This window comes from Morone saxatilis, unplaced genomic scaffold (assembly GCF_004916995.1).
Source record: "Morone saxatilis isolate NCDOM2014 unplaced genomic scaffold, NCSU_SB_2.0 Contig23, whole genome shotgun sequence".
NCBI classification, from domain to species: domain Eukaryota; kingdom Metazoa; phylum Chordata; class Actinopteri; family Moronidae; genus Morone; species Morone saxatilis.
This window is the reverse complement of record NW_023339796.1, coordinates 11707907-11723540: the sequence shown is the minus strand read 5'-3', so window position 1 is coordinate 11723540 and position 15634 is coordinate 11707907. Positions and strand designations below refer to the sequence as shown.

Here is a 15634-nt window from a genome sequence, read left to right as displayed (position 1 = left end):
GAGTGCATTATGACTTCCATGTTCAATACTTAATAACTCAAGTATCTGATGCTGACTCCATTAAATAGGGGAAACTAGTGACTGTTACAGAACTTACATATTGACTGTATGTTGAAACATACTGTAAGCATAGGCTTCATTTGCATAGCTTAAAGGTTAAAACAAAACTGCTTTTATATGGGCTACATGTTCTATCAACTACGTGTTGCTACCTCAAGGTAAAAGAGAACTTTTGATGGCAATAAATGTACAATTATGAAAAGCTCTTTGAGTGCAGGACAGTATGCCTTTAACCAATATCAAATGAGAACATCATCCAACATGAGTCATCCATTCTCACTTTCATATCTTGTAAGGCTTCTTTTTGTCATACAAAGACTGGAAATAGACAAAATACACAAAACAGCCGGCGTTTTACACTGAAAAGTATTAAAGATTAAGTATTAAATCAACTGGTAAACAACATGTAGGTTAAGCCACATTGTTCTGTGGACGGGTCCATTCTTATAGCATTAGCTTCATCAGTAGTCACGTCTTAAGGCTTAGAATGGGTCCCCACTCTGCTCCACAGCTTTAACAAACTAACTCTAAGATCAACTGAGCAGCAACATCGAAGTAAATCTCAAATAAATGCATTGCATCTACAGAAATTGTCTTAACACATTTTGGCATTCAAATATTGGTGTATTTAAAAATAATATTACTATGTTCTGATTTGTATGATTTGTATTAAAGTACATTCTCCCTGTTTATGATGGACCAAAGGAAGACTTTCAAGAGTCAACACTGTACTTTTTCTCCCTCTATATGCAAAACATATAGAAAAAAAAAAACATATGGTGAATTCAAGATTTTTTTTTTTAAAGGCTCGACAGAAATCAGGAGGGAATCGATATTGTCATTAAGGGAGCTACAAAGTCCCGAGTGTGCACGACAGGCTGACAGCAGGTCAAAATCAGAGGGACAAAGATCACACCTCCATGCTCGTCCCTCTAGGCTTTTATGTAAAACAAATCTCTAGCGCCCTCACTAGAACCGCAGGGACATGACTTGAACCAGCAAGTCTTGCCCTGCCCCTGACTTACACCACCCCAACAGATTATGGATCCCACTTGGGGTGGCTGAATATGTGCACTGACACATAACAACTGCATGTAAAATTGATAGGCTTCCTTTCATACATTAAATGAAGAATAGTGTATTCAAGTTGGTCAAATTCACAGGTAAAAGGGGAACTACCTGTGCTGGTTTTACTATCCTTTGACTTTTGACTTCATGGCTTCAACCCATAGTACCTGCTTTTCTTTCTCAATCAAATAAGATGGGGTGATGAGAAAATAATTTGGTGTGTTTATTCCCGAGACAATAAAAATCTAATGGCTTTTCTCTCCCCAAGGGAAGGCTCAGTCACAGCAGACACACACACACACACACACACACACGTTCATGCACACAGCTCACCCAAAAATCTTTGTCCCAACAGTGTCTACATTTTTTGAATATTATTATTTTCTGAAAATTATGTTTTTGCATTAGTAAAATTTAACAAACAATCAAACACTTCACACATGCTCTCTCTCTCTCTCTCTCTCTCTCTGATATCACTAAAGAGTAGCGCTGTATCAAATCTTGGCTTGGTTCAGACACAGAGCACAAAAACAAAATATCCCACAGCATAAACAAAACGCTGAGGGTCACAACTGGTTTCAAACACAGAGGTTATTCAGTCAAACAGGAAGATGCTTTGCCTGCAAAGACTTGTGGTGTGAGAGGGAGGGAGGGCCCATTTTAGTGGAAACTGTAAAATTCAATGTGGATCTAGTTTTCAAATACACGGAACAATATGACAAACGTTGAAAGTTACCCTTCTGGTTTTCAATATAGCCCCTAGTGGGAAGGAACTTAAAGCCATATTTGGCACAACCTGTCAGACAGGCTATCTGTTGCTTTTCCTCTCTCTGAGAAAACAAAACAAAACACAGCACTGTGTGAGTGAAGGCAGGGAGGCCTGATATCTGTCATTTTTTTCAGTGGTTTACAAAGCCTACCTACTTTAAAACCAGCTTACGGGATGTTTAGTCTGCCCTCACTCCCTTAAAGTAAGGCTGCTCCCACAAAAAGAAGCAGGTGGACACATTAAATGGAAAAAGTCACTGGAATGCTTTGAGAGGAAAAATCAAAACAACTGTGAAGTCTATGGAAGAGTTACATCACTGGACAAGCAAAGAGTAAACATCTGGCACTCTTTCATCCCACCTATTAAGTTGATTTCTAAAATACACTCAAAGCGTGGCCTTTTTCCCACCTACGGTTGTGCACTAGTACAGGCTGGAGGAGGGGATGGGACGGGGCTGTGTGTGTGTGTGTGTGTGTGTGGAAGAGTAGGGCATCGGGCTGTGAAGAGGGTAAGGCTTGCTGTTACTCCCTCTTGTCAGCTGCTTTCGACTGCTCCCTCTGAATCATGCAGCGGCGCACAATGCTGTCGAAACTCCCCAGGTAGAAGAGGGCGATGGTCCGAAACAATCCCATGGTAACAATCTGACCAGAAGAGAAATTGAGGTTAAAATTTTGCAAAATACTTCTCCGGCCAATGTGGCGATGTGATGTAGCCGTTGTTTACCTGCTGGAGTCCTTCTGTGATGGAGGTGACAGGTGACATTCCACAGGTGAGGGCTGACAGCATGTAGCCATCGGGTCCCACAGAGCTGTTGAAGTTTCCCTGCTACAGGAGCAAAGGAAATAACAACAGATTATCCATCGGCCTCCAAAATCATTTAGTTCGTATTTAAAATTAGACAAGAAGATTGGTGGGTCAGTGGCAGGTGAACTGGACTTCTTACCACTGCATCCCGAACAATGATTTTGGCCACTTGGTCTGGCTGGCAAACTCCAGATGTTTCAGAGATTAATCTGGTCTCTAGAGGCTAGTAGAGGAAATAGCAAAAGGAGGAAAATAAGGAAGTGGATTGGAAGTGAAATTGTGTTACTATGTATTGTGGTGAAGAGATTTTTACCTTTGTCTTATTTTCCTCAGCCAATCCTGGTGTGTCGGTGTCAGGGGGGTAGGCCACAGTCACATAGATATTGTATGGCTTTATCTGGAACAGAAGAACAGCAGCTTTCACTGAGCATTATGTCCTACCATCAGTAACAGAAGTGGTGGAAAAATACCAAGAGAGAGGCCAAAAGTTCACCTCCATCTGCAGCGACTCTGCTAAGCCACGCAGGGCAAACTTGGATGGGGAGTAGGCAGTGTATCCAAACAGGCCGATCTGGCCTGCTTGGGAGGACACAAACATGATGCGGCCCATTCTTCGCTCCTTCATGGTGGTTATGACGGCCCGTGTTGGGTAAACGCTGCCCAGGTAGTTCACTTCCATCAGTTTCTAATGGAAACAAGGCAAAATTCAAAAATATTAGAACGTGATTGACAGTAAAACAGCGCTGCATAAATGTAGATACACATTTCACAGCATGAATACTGTTGCAGTTTCTCTAATTAACTATGTGCTACTGATTGCAATTTGTTTTAAGTACTACCTTGGCATTTAATGTGTTTTTAAAGCTTTTCTGTAGATCTATTGGCAGAAATGGAAATATAAATATTGCATTGGTATGTTTTCATTAGTGTATAATCATCTGAACATAGGACTCTTTATATTTTTGTCATCGAAGAATGAGCCTGTTATATCTACAAATGTTCCATGGATTCAGCCATATTGAAGCACCATGTTTCTACAGTAGCTCAGAAGGGTCAAACCACACACTGGCTCTAGATATGGGTGTTTATATATATGGGTGCATTTTGTGCGTGTTTCACAGCCACCGTTGTTTCTCCTTTGTGCTTGGAAGAGGAGGGTGAAATGAGGGGGTTTCAATCTGCAACTACCCGGTACATCCCACTAAATCCTGCACACTGGACCTTTAACATATGGCCTTACTCAAATTAATTTGTTAAAACCCAAATATAATTAATTCATAAACTGATCTGCTTTTTATTCTGACAATTTTTTTATATCTCAGAGGTGTAAATATGAGTAGTGAATATTTTTTTATTTAAACTGTTTTAGTACTATTCAGAGCAGCTTAATGACTTCTGACCATTAACAAGAAAAAAAAAAACCCTCCCTGGTACCTACTTTAAAACGGTCCACTTCCACTTCTTCAAACTTCCCAGAAAAGGCTGTTCCAGCACAGTTCACCAACATATCAACAGGGCCCAGCTTCTCTTGAGCCTGGAGACAGGAAAAGGCCACTTCAATATACTGAAGCACTGAATTATTAAAGAAAAGCCGTTCCATTGTTGCTAAGAGGGTAACATTACCTGTTTTATCACACTTTCCACCTGGCTATAATCACTGGAAACATCCACTGATATGCAGAGCACCACCTGAGTAAGGAAATCGTACACAATCTTATGTAATGTAATACAAAAGGCCATCAGCTGCTATACCCTATATGAATACTGTATTCATTAATAAGTTTCATTAAAACAATATCTGAAAAGTAACATATTTTAGTCAAATAAATACTAAACCCATACCTGCTTGTCATTGATGGCAAATTTCTCCACCTCTTTCTTTGCTTGAAGCAATTTAGCCTGAGGGACAAAGTGCATATTTAATCTGTTAAAAAACCTTGTGTAAACTCATAGGAATGTCATCAAGTTTCACCTTTAAAACTACCCAAAAAGATGTAAAATCGTCACGACAAGAATGCTCACATGCAGGCGGACTGTACAACACAAATGTCAGATTTACACGTGAATGGAACAAATTCACCTTTAGAATACGTTTGACTGTGTTTGACATCAAACGAGTTAGCTTTAACAACAAACAGGTTGTCAATGATTGGTTGTGTGTGGTGTTTGTGCTGACCTCATCCCGTGCCACCAGAGTGATGAATGCTCCTTGTCTGTAGCACTCAACAGCAATGCATTTCCCAATCCCACTTGAGCCGCCTGTCACCTAAAAATTGAAATGGTAAGAAGATTATTAATCAAAGGTCAAATGTTGAGTAGTTGATCTGCAGCTCAAAGGCTGCAATTGTGTTTCCATAATGTTATGAAACTTAATAGTTAGAGATGTGCAAGTCAGTTCTGCCATGGTGTTACCACATCTGCATAATGAAATCTAACTAAACTCAGCTGACGATTTATAAGGTACAGCAGCTTAAAATTAATGTAGTCTGACGGTTTTAATGTTCAGTTTTTTTGCTTTAACAGTTTTATAGAGGGGTTATTTCAACTTCATAGTCGTTTCGGAGGCTGTAGTCTGGAGTGATGTTGTAATATATTCCGTTATGTTGAGCGGAGTTTCTAATATTTAGCTCTGTGACATAACCATGAAGACCAGTAACGTTAACGAAGTTGAATTAGAACCTCTTAATACATCTGTTTCAACAAAACTGAACATGCCACCCTCACTGGGGGCAGGATATAACGTTAATAGGTTAAATGTAGGTGTACCTTTGAAACTGTGACTAGCGTTAAGGGACGTTAGGGTTAGCTAACGTCACTTAACGTTAACTCATTAAGTGGGCGTGACGCTCCTCATAACTGTCGTTATAAATTAAGCACAAAAAATTGATTTTCATGTCAAACAGAAACGACTATTATCTGTAACAACAGTGCTAATAGGCACAATATTACATATCGTAACTTAATTACGTAAACTCAGCTGGAGTTAGAAAGCTTCGTTAGAATTAGAGCTATAAAGCTACGATGAGTGGACGTTGGCTGCCGTTACCAGCTCCACGACCGTTAACTAACGTTAGTTAACGGTAGTTAACGGTAGTTACCGTTAGCACTCCGGTGCACTTACCACGACGTGGGCCCCGTTCAGTTTCAATGGTTTGGGACTAATAAGAGGCGATATCATGTACAACAGCAACACAAACGCCACAATGAAGGCAGCAACTACAAGGAGCATGATGAATGGCAGAAGGAGCCACCAGGAATTGATAAAAAGCCAATCCGTGATCGTTGAGCTCAACCCTTCTTCAGAGGACATGGGTGAAATCAGGCAATCGTTAGCTTGTTTGCTAACTAGCAGGCCAGCTTCTGGGGTCCGATAACGGAGCGACGAGGTAGGCGGCGGCCGTGAAAGGGGGTGGCGAAACACGGACGCCGGAGGAGGGGTTGTTCCAGGGTTCGTCAGTAAGTCAAAGATGTGTAACGGCCTGGTTAAAGTACCGCGGTGGACTTCGGCTCCCTGTGACAAAGCGCAGTCTGCATAAACCAAAACAAATCGAACTGTGCACTGAAAACGAACGTCTAACCGTCGTACTTGGTACTTGTAGTTCTCGATTCGTGACGTTTCTCGACAATCCCAACATTGCTCGGGGGTGCATTGACAACAACTCCCACAATGCACAGCTCCGCTTCCTGATTCGTCGTATCCGTTGCAGTTGACAACACACCCACCAGCCACCGTATGCTGACTGTTCAGACAGTAAACACTGGCTCTTTTAAATTGTGTAACCTTTATTTATCTCTATTGTAAATATTTGTAAATAACAAGTCGTAAATTTGTTACAAAAAAGTAACCCGCTTTTCTTGACGTAGCTATAACTTTTATTTACATTATGGAAATGAAAAACAGGAAAATCTTATGCATGGGTGGCCTTTTGACGGAGAAAAGGCTCATGAGTAGACTATATGTATAGACATTTACAGTAAAATAAGAGATGTTCCCCATCAAAACTCAAAAGAGACAGTTTCACACCTTAGGAGCAAACGAGTACAGTTGTATACAATCTCTAACAGAGCTTACATGAAATGTGCAAGTATACATTTCTTAGTTGTAGTGACAAAGCACTGGATATATATGCAGTATGACCAATTTAGAAATAAACCAATAAAATAAAAATAAAAAGAATCTTGCAGCTTTTCTAGAAGGCACATGGTGCACACTGTAAGGCTACATAAAGTTCATTCTTGGAAATGCATTCTTATGTAGGAAAGTATACGAGAAGATGATCTCTCCACCTGAGCCATCAGTGTCAACACCTCCAACTTCAACACCTCAGTCTTATTTGAGAAAAATCCACAATGTGACTTTATCTTAGAATAAGGCTTAGTTTTTTGCAATTTGTATTCAGGATAATCAGCAAAGCCGGTGTGGATAGTGATGGAAAATATGTACATTAGATTGCGAAAAAAAAAAAAACATGAGCTGAGTGATAAAGTAATTCAAAGGTATTGAGTCCTTGTAAAATAATGCTGGTCTGGCACCACTGGTGATCCACTATAATAGTCATGTTCAATTCAAATGACATGAGTAAACAAATAGAGTTGTCATTTGTTAGGAAAATGGATAAACAATCCAAAAATTTCCACCGAGACCAATGCAGCTCTCATCCTGAGTGTCTCTGTCTCAAAACTTTAAACATCCACCACCTTGAGACATCTGACATATTTCACCAAAACAAATCCTACGAACTCATGCCATGCTTCGCTCCCCCAGCCCAAGATTTATACATTGCACAAAGTACAGTATACTCTATAAAATGCTTGTTTTATTCTTAATAGAAAATAGACATATGGGGTATTTATTAGTCTAATGAGATGTATTCGGACTGTAAAATAAGGACACGAGAGTTAGTCCATGCTTAAAATAAATTATCTTGATTTCAAAAGCCTCATTTGCAATAATTATTGTGTATGTCTGCTATTAGTTTCTTGAAGTTGCTTGGGTAATCTGCTCATTAATACCTTTAGTCTTTAGTGCATAAGTCAAACAACCCTTTAAATTCTCGATGTTGTCCTGATTCTTTTATCAGGTCAACTGCAGATGGGAAGTCTTTAATTTTCTTTGGACAATGGTGAATATCGAATAAAACTACATCTTCCACCCTTTGCGTGTAATCTTGCCATTTATGACAAATGACAAACTGCAAGGCCTGATGAATGATTATGATGAGACAGAGACATAAAAACAGGACAAGGACAGTAAAGAGAGACAATCACAATTCCTTTGCTTTGGTTTGGCTTGGCTCAAACACCCCACCTAGCCTTCCTGTCCAAAGTCCTCTGTGAATTTTTTCAGTTTGTCCAGATCTTGTTCATTGACTGTTGGCTTTGTGTTGGCCAGAGACCTCATCATGTCAGACTGAAAAGACAAAAAAAACCACAGTGTTATGGTGATATGATACTGAAGTGAGGTCTCTAATATGCATTTACAATACCACCTAGTATTTTATATCCTCACCATGCATACGATAGGCTCCAACAGCTTCTCCCCAGGGACTTCCATCCATGTCATTTCAATTGCGTTGGGATCGCCAGGTGAGCAAGGAGTCAAGAGGTCGTCTACAAGACTGTTGGGGTCAGTTCTTGATGGACCTCGTACCTTATTTAAACAAAATATAAGAAAAGAAACAAAAGCGACACTTAGTCCACTACAACATGTTACACTGAGGCATAAAACACAGACAGATATTTTAAAAGACGTACCCGTTTGAAGTGGGTTGCTGACTGGACCTTTCGAACAGGCTGCATTAGAGCGTCTCTGACAATGACACTGATATCTGCTCCCGAATATCCATCTGTCTTCTTGCCCAGAGTAGAAAAGTCAGATTCGGTGAGACTGAGGGGGGTCGAGCCCAGATGGAGCTTGAACATGAAGGAGCGGGCGTGCTCCTCAGGCAGCGGGATATAGATCCTCTTCTCAAATCTGAGGAAGATATTATTGGTGTACAGTGAGCACAAGTGAATGAAAACATATTTACTAACAATTTTCACCAAGTAATAACCATTACCTTCTCCTGATGGCTGAGTCCAGGGTCCATGGGATGTTTGTTGCTCCAAGTACCAGCACGCCTTCGTTGTCATTCCCCACACCTGCAAAACAAAAAAGTCAGGGTAAAAACCAGGGGTTTCACAGAATAGGTAACTATAAAACCAGTAGGTGACACTGTGCATCATTGTAGACCAAAGGTTTATCTGTAGTTTTAGCACAGTGCAGTTAAATCTTATCTCATCATGGAGCTGCGTATTAATTTGCTTAGCCCCTTCTTGTCCGGTGGGTCTCGTTCTCCCTCTCTTACATAAACACAAACAGTCAACCTCAGTAACCTACACTGTGCATTTACTGCAACAAATCTAGCTCACTTTTTTTCTTCTTTGTGTTCAGCCTCTGTAGCGATCTCTCTCTCTCTCTCTACACACATATGATATATATGACATACTGGCTGTGACTAGTCGACTACTTTTTGTGAGCCGTTGATCACGACTTAAATACATTTGTTATTAAATGATGATACTATGTTGCTTTCACTGACACATCGTGGTCCCCTCTAGCTTTCTATAGATCTGTGACCACATGTTACATTACAGGGCAGTGGCCCTGATCTGGTTGTTTACCAAGGTCAATATTGATTACAGATAAGCAACCTTCACCAAGTATCACTTATTTTGGGTCCATATCATATGAATTCTATTATGGATGGTCCTTCTATTGTACTATTATACACATTATTCACTTTGAACGAGGATGTAGTTTGAATATGTATTTTTAGCTAAAATAGAAAGTAGCTCTAACTTCCTCTTACTTTTAAGAAGTCACTGCTGTGCGTGAGTTTTCATCTTAAAAACATGTTGCGATTCTGAACACACCTCAATCAGTGATGTCACACCAGGTGTTTTTCCCTCACCTGTCACGGAGCATATCTGCTCTGACATCTACTTATGGGTGTGACCAGAATCAGCATGCTATAAAGTTTGATTCGGCTGCAGCAGACAAGCCATTAATATGAAACTTTTGGCAGCCAACAACCTAAATATTTTAAGGTTACCCAAAAGTACCTTCTTTTATTTTATTTATTTTCTCCTGTGCACAGCTCGAGTTTCTGTGGCAATACATCTGTCTATCCCATGCTATGGAACTATAATGATATCAGTAAAAGTGGGAACGGTTTCCCTGAGAGAACATATTTGATGTATCACAACAACATTCAGTAATTACAAACACTTGTTTTAGCTCATCAGTTTTACCTTGCATCTGAACCAGGAACTCTGTCTTAATGCGGCGAGCAGCCTCACTCTCGTTCTCACTTCTTGAGCCACACAGTGAGTCGATCTCATCAATGAAGATGATAGAAGGCTTGTGCTCCCTTGCAAGGCTAAAAAGATTCTTCACCAACCTGGGAAGAAAAAAGGACGTTTTTTTAAAAACAAATTACATAGCAACACTGCTGGCTGCAGTACATTTTTATACTTAACCGATCTTTGGTGGATTATTGTTAATATGGCTTACTTTTCACTCTCTCCCAGCCATTTGGAGACGAGGTCAGACGAGGAGATGGAGAAGAAGGTTGAGTTGTTTGCCTCTGTGGCGACAGCTTTAGCCAGATAGGACTTTCCTGTACCTGGAGGTCCAAAGAGCAAGATCCCTCTCCATGGAGTCCTCTTTCCTGTCAGTCGAACAAAAGGGTAATTTTGATTATGTCCCAAAAAGACCAATCAATCAGTTTCACTCTGAAACAATGGTTTCATGCAATATAGATGTTTGCCTCTATTATTTCATAGCAAAGCGATGAAGTAGCCTTCCTATAAAACATGATTTAATACCTGTGAAAAGGTGGGGGAATTTGATTGGAAGAATAACAGCTTCTTTCAGTGCCTCCTTGGCTCCCTCTAAACCAGCAACATCATTCCATTTGATGTTTGGTTTCTCCATAACAATTGCACCTGGAAGAATACCACTACGTCAGTGAGGAGGCTAAATGATGCCTCATTATGACGGACTGCATGCAACAAACAAATACTACAACAACCAAATTCAGATTAAAAAAACAAACCACAAAGCCTGCTGAAGACTAAAGTCCCAAAAAGGAATATTACAAACCTGAGAGTTGATTTTGGAACTTCTTTTTTTCTGGATCATCACCTTCATCACTTTCATTCCTGGAAACATTTTTTGTTTTTTAAAATTCTTAAAAAATATAATATATATCATTTTGTCTGTATATCAAGTAATAAAGTAATTTATCATATTTTCTATATATAAAAAACAACATTGATTTCCCATCCAGGTCTGGACGGCATCACGAGTAGATATACCCAACTGCCCCACCCGTATACACACCCTTTGTCATCAGACTGTGACTCTTTGACAGGCTTAGAGGGAGGAGCTTTCTCTTTCTTCTTTAGATACTCCTTCAACTTTTCTGCCCTGTCCAAGTATTCAGCACATTTTGCCCGGATGCTCTGTCTGGCTTTGTCACCCTGGGCTTCATCTGTCAAGAAAAAGCACAAAAAAAATGTACACAGAAATTATTTCAGGCTTGAGCATTTGGTCCCAAAAGAGACATCACCTTCCTCTTAGCATTTCAACATCTAACTATTACCTAATACATTTTTTTTTTTTTTACAATGTTCTTTGTCGTCACCATTATTATGCCAGTAAGCAAAATAGCTTGCATGTCATTTGAGAAATATGAAGCCACAACAAGCTACAGGCATGTCAAGGATTATTATTAGATTGTGGCTCCTGTTGTGTGTCATTGTTAGACTGTGTACACTGTGGACTTAATGCCAATGTGCTGTTTTATGCCTTACATTTCACCACATGAAGGAAGTACTGAACAGCAGATTGGTACAGTCGCAGAGCCTCCTCATAGTTCTGAGCTTTATCCTCCTGAGCCGCCTTGCTGGCAAGATCAATAGCTTTCTATAAAAACAGAGACACAGATCAGTGTTAGTTATACTCACACCTGTAGGCTAGAAGAGGACAGACAACTGAGTGAGCTTAATCACAATGTCTCTGATTAAGAAAACGTCACAACACATAGCAGCCAATCAAAACAAAGATCACAACAAAAGACAAATGGAAGCACAGGAAGTTACTAATTAACTAAATAAAAACGACAAATACTTAAGTGAATATGTCAGTTTGGCTTCTACGCATATATATACACATATATATGCGTAAAGACTGGAGTGAATACTAACTTACATCTGTCCAATGTGGTGACACTACGCACACCGAGGGAGGAGTGCCTGAACCTTCATTTGGATATGCTTTCTTTCACTTCCTATTGGTTACCGTAGCTATAAAATGTAACTTTAACACTAACAGTACCTGTAATATAATCTCGACAGAATAAACGCACAATAGTTTGGCTTTCTATTTGAGCTGGATGTCGTTTTAGAGGCCAAATAACACCAAGTTAGCCAGCTAGCAGCGTTAATCCCATTAGCTGCCCCCCTTTTTTTCGTCAATACAAGCTCACGATAATGTCATACCGCAGTTACCACCACTGCATATAGTGTAACAACGGACAACACCAGCCTTTACACTACATATACCACAATGCCACCTTCTGACGGTCACACGTCGACGTTTACTGACTGAATTTGTGTATGGGTTAGCTGAGTTAGCATGCTAATTAGCCGCTAATGTTACAAACGTTACGCTGTTTTACTCCGTTGCAAACATTTATACCGAACTCCACCTAACAAAGATATACCAGACGTTTCCACGAGTAGCAACTGCTGTACTTTTTTTCAGTTTAATCGTAGAGCTGCACAACTTTGTCAGCTTATTTAATAGTTAAGTTATCGCCAGCCGTTTTAGCCACCTCTGGGTTTGGTCCTCAACTTACCTGTAAATTATTGTTGGTAGCCATAAGGGCCGATCACTTGTCCAACAATCGAAACGAGTGTGATCCCGCCGTGAGTAAACAACTTTTAAACACACTGCTTTAGAAATTAACCCCACAGGTTGACTTTTAACTCGACAATCGACGTTTTTGTGAGGCTTGTTTTCGTTTCTCAGATCGCTCCCGACTGAGACCGAGGAGGGAACTTCCGCATTAAGAGTCGATACTCGCGTGCACGGAATGCGATGACGTCAAGACGTAGCCTCGGTTACAGTTCAGAGTCTCTTACTTTGAAAAAAACAAGTAGCTTACTTTTTTTTTTTTTTTACAATTAACATTATCAATTTGTTCTGTTTTAAAACTTAATTAAGATAAGCGGTCGATTTGGACTACATTTGTCACCTTTTTCTTATTTTCTGTTCCAGTGGCTTCTTATGTGGTGTCTTTGGTTAGAGGTTAACCCATAGCCCATACCATCTACCTTTTTATGTGAGACTACAGTATATGGGTTGACCAAAATAATACCGGACTATGAATGAACTATTAACCCTGTAATTGTAACATGAGACATTTTAACATGTATTTTCTAGCAACCGTCTGGCACTTAACCACAATTAATCCCTGAATTAGATTTCAACTAAAAAGTCCACTCATGCTGCAGCACTTTCACACAGTTAAAAAAAAAAAAAAAAGAAAAGCAACCTCTTTATTCACTAGGTACTCCTGCAGTTCTTCCACCCTGTCCAGGTATTGTTTACATGTATCTCTTATCTTCTGGTTGCCATCTTTACCCTGGGGTTCACCTGATGGGAAAGAGAACATTCATTTAACACCACTCAGTAGTGTTGTTGTAGTGGTAATTTCGCTTGTAGATGCTAACGGGGCCATCAGGCAGAGACGGTGATGGACACCCATAGGGGGACCTGAATGGTTAAGTTGTTGTAGGTGTGGTGACGCACGTTTTACAATGTGCAGAAAGTACTTGACAGCGTGTTGGTAGGAGCGGATGGCCTCCTCATAGTTCCCATCCTGGTCTTCCTGTGAAGCCTTTTGTGCTACGGCAATAGCTTTCTGAAAGAGCAGGAAATGAATCAATAAAACTATATGTTTCTAATAAAATCACTACATAACAGTCTGTATAGGAATCTTAAACTCAACAAAAGTAATATAATACAGCATTGTTATTATAGTAAAAGCAGTTAGTACCACAGATTATAAATATAGCATTATCATTTATAAAAATGCTTTGGAGCTGAAATGATTCAAATGATAAACAAAACAAACAAAATCAATGTCATTTTAATCATTTAATTTATAATAATATAAAATATAATATAATAAATATAATAATAGACAGTAAGTGTTATTGAAAGAAAGTGTGATTCATAACATTAATCATAGCAAAGTGCCAGTGAGCCTACATGGATAATATCAGGGCCCTGAACCTGCTTTAAGTTATATGTATTGTTATTACTAAACTTGTGCTTTTCTGTGATTACTGTAAAGGAGGTCTGTCCCAAAAATGTACTCATTGACATTATCAGCATTGATTTTTTAGTAAATGGTCAATCACTTCAGTATTAAGTGTCCGTCCAAATCTTTCTCTGATGTGACCAAATTAATGAAATGTCTGAATCTCTGCTCAAATGTTGTCTATGTCCAACTATCAACTCTGTCCAGTTATACTGCAGTTTGTCTATTAAAACAGAGTTAAAGTAAACTGAATTAGAAACTGAACCCTACAGCTCTAAGTGAGTTATTAAAATTAGCAGAGGGTCTATGTGAATTCCACCTGATCTAGGATCCCCCCCACCTGTCAGAGGGTACCTGCTATTTTGACCAATGAGAACTACACTGCATATCAGATGTGCTATCTAGGATATAAAACCATTATAAACCTCTCAGATCACAGAAAGAATATTACAACTGGCCACAGTCCCTGCTTAAAATATTTAATTAGGCTACCTGTGAATTAATCATTTCACAGACTACCACTGAATGTGTGGACTTGATGTGAATGACTATTTTTGGTCAGTGATAGAGTTCAGTCAGCTCTCAACATTCAAACTAAAGAAATTGCTTATTTAGTGTTAATAAAACACAGGAAGTCACTTTAAATGAGCACACAATAAAATGGAAAAGTTGTCAAACTGAAACCCGCCAGATTACATACAGACAATAACACTCGGTGGATTTGTCCCCATCTGAGACACTTGTTTCCATAAACGAGGAGCTTCCAGCCTTACAGATCATTATTCATCCTACCTGTAGATTTGTTGGCTCCATGCGGAGTCCTGTGCGGGGTTACAAACACAACAGAGTCGACCCGTGATCCCGGCCACTTCTGTTTCGTTTACACGGTCTGTCAGTGTACAACCAGTTCCTGTTTGCTTTATCACTCCCTCCGCACTGACACATGCGTTAAAGAAAGCAGTCTGCCCAGTCACAGGAATGGGAACGATGCTGGGACAACCCTCCTGCCACTGAGTCACAGCGCTCAGGCTCAATGTTGTCGTGCAAGTTACAAAGACAAGACAAGTTGCTGACCCAAATAGAATTACACACATATTAACTTTCACTGACAATCCCGTTTTGGGGCAGTGGGCAACACGATGCAAGAAAATAAGACATTTAAGAGTCGTACTTGTAACACAATATGGTAGCTCAACAAAATGCCAAGTGACCGATGCCTGGGACCGAGAAGATCTACTTCCACCAATAACTCTCGTGTGATGACTGTGCGCTCCGCTAGAGGGCGCCCCAAGATCAAAGATCATTGTAAAAGGCTCTACGATGTTTGAAACCTGTTAACCCGCTGCTGGAGTCATTTCTAGGTTTGGAGCTGGTTATAAGGGGTAATACTATTCTATAAAAACTTAAAAAATATAAGAATACAGATGAAAATAATAAGATGCGTTAAAACAAGATGTGTATAGAAGCTTATACTTATACAAGTTATGGCTAGGCAATTTAATTTAATTTAAAAATCTAACATTTCTATTTGTTTTGCATTTCACTTATAAGTGTCAGC

General features: G+C 39.7%; 2 protein-coding genes across 3 annotated transcripts; both read right to left on the bottom strand.

The window, feature by feature from the left end:
- Positions 1-1539: 1539 nt before the first annotated feature.
- On the bottom strand, positions 1540-6301 carry kdsr (3-ketodihydrosphingosine reductase). The gene is made up of 10 exons (XM_035671464.1): positions 5823-6301; positions 4878-4967; positions 4544-4600; positions 4325-4390; positions 4140-4235; positions 3195-3386; positions 3015-3098; positions 2841-2924; positions 2621-2722; positions 1540-2538 (listed from the first exon to the last, which is right to left on the bottom strand). The coding sequence occupies exons 1-10, from the start codon at positions 6009-6011 to the stop codon at positions 2419-2421; spliced, it is 1080 nt and encodes a 359-aa protein (XP_035527357.1). The 5' UTR covers positions 6012-6301; the 3' UTR covers positions 1540-2418.
- A 250-nt stretch (positions 6302-6551) lies between these two features.
- vps4b (vacuolar protein sorting 4 homolog B) lies at positions 6552-15076 on the bottom strand. 2 transcript variants are annotated; one of them, XM_035670788.1, is made up of 13 exons: positions 14869-15076; positions 13563-13674; positions 13306-13406; positions 11561-11672; positions 11088-11238; positions 10848-10906; positions 10571-10690; positions 10257-10413; positions 9995-10143; positions 8761-8842; positions 8456-8675; positions 8211-8351; positions 6552-8111 (listed from the first exon to the last, which is right to left on the bottom strand). In XM_035670788.1, the coding sequence occupies exons 1-13, from the start codon at positions 14887-14889 to the stop codon at positions 8010-8012; spliced, it is 1527 nt and encodes a 508-aa protein (XP_035526681.1). In that variant the 5' UTR covers positions 14890-15076; the 3' UTR covers positions 6552-8009. The 2 variants fall into 2 exon arrangements, with proteins under 2 accessions (XP_035526681.1, XP_035526682.1); XM_035670789.1 differs by lacking the exons at positions 13306-13406; positions 13563-13674; positions 14869-15076 and adding an exon at positions 12607-12828.
- Between the last annotated feature and the right edge of the window lie 558 nt (positions 15077-15634).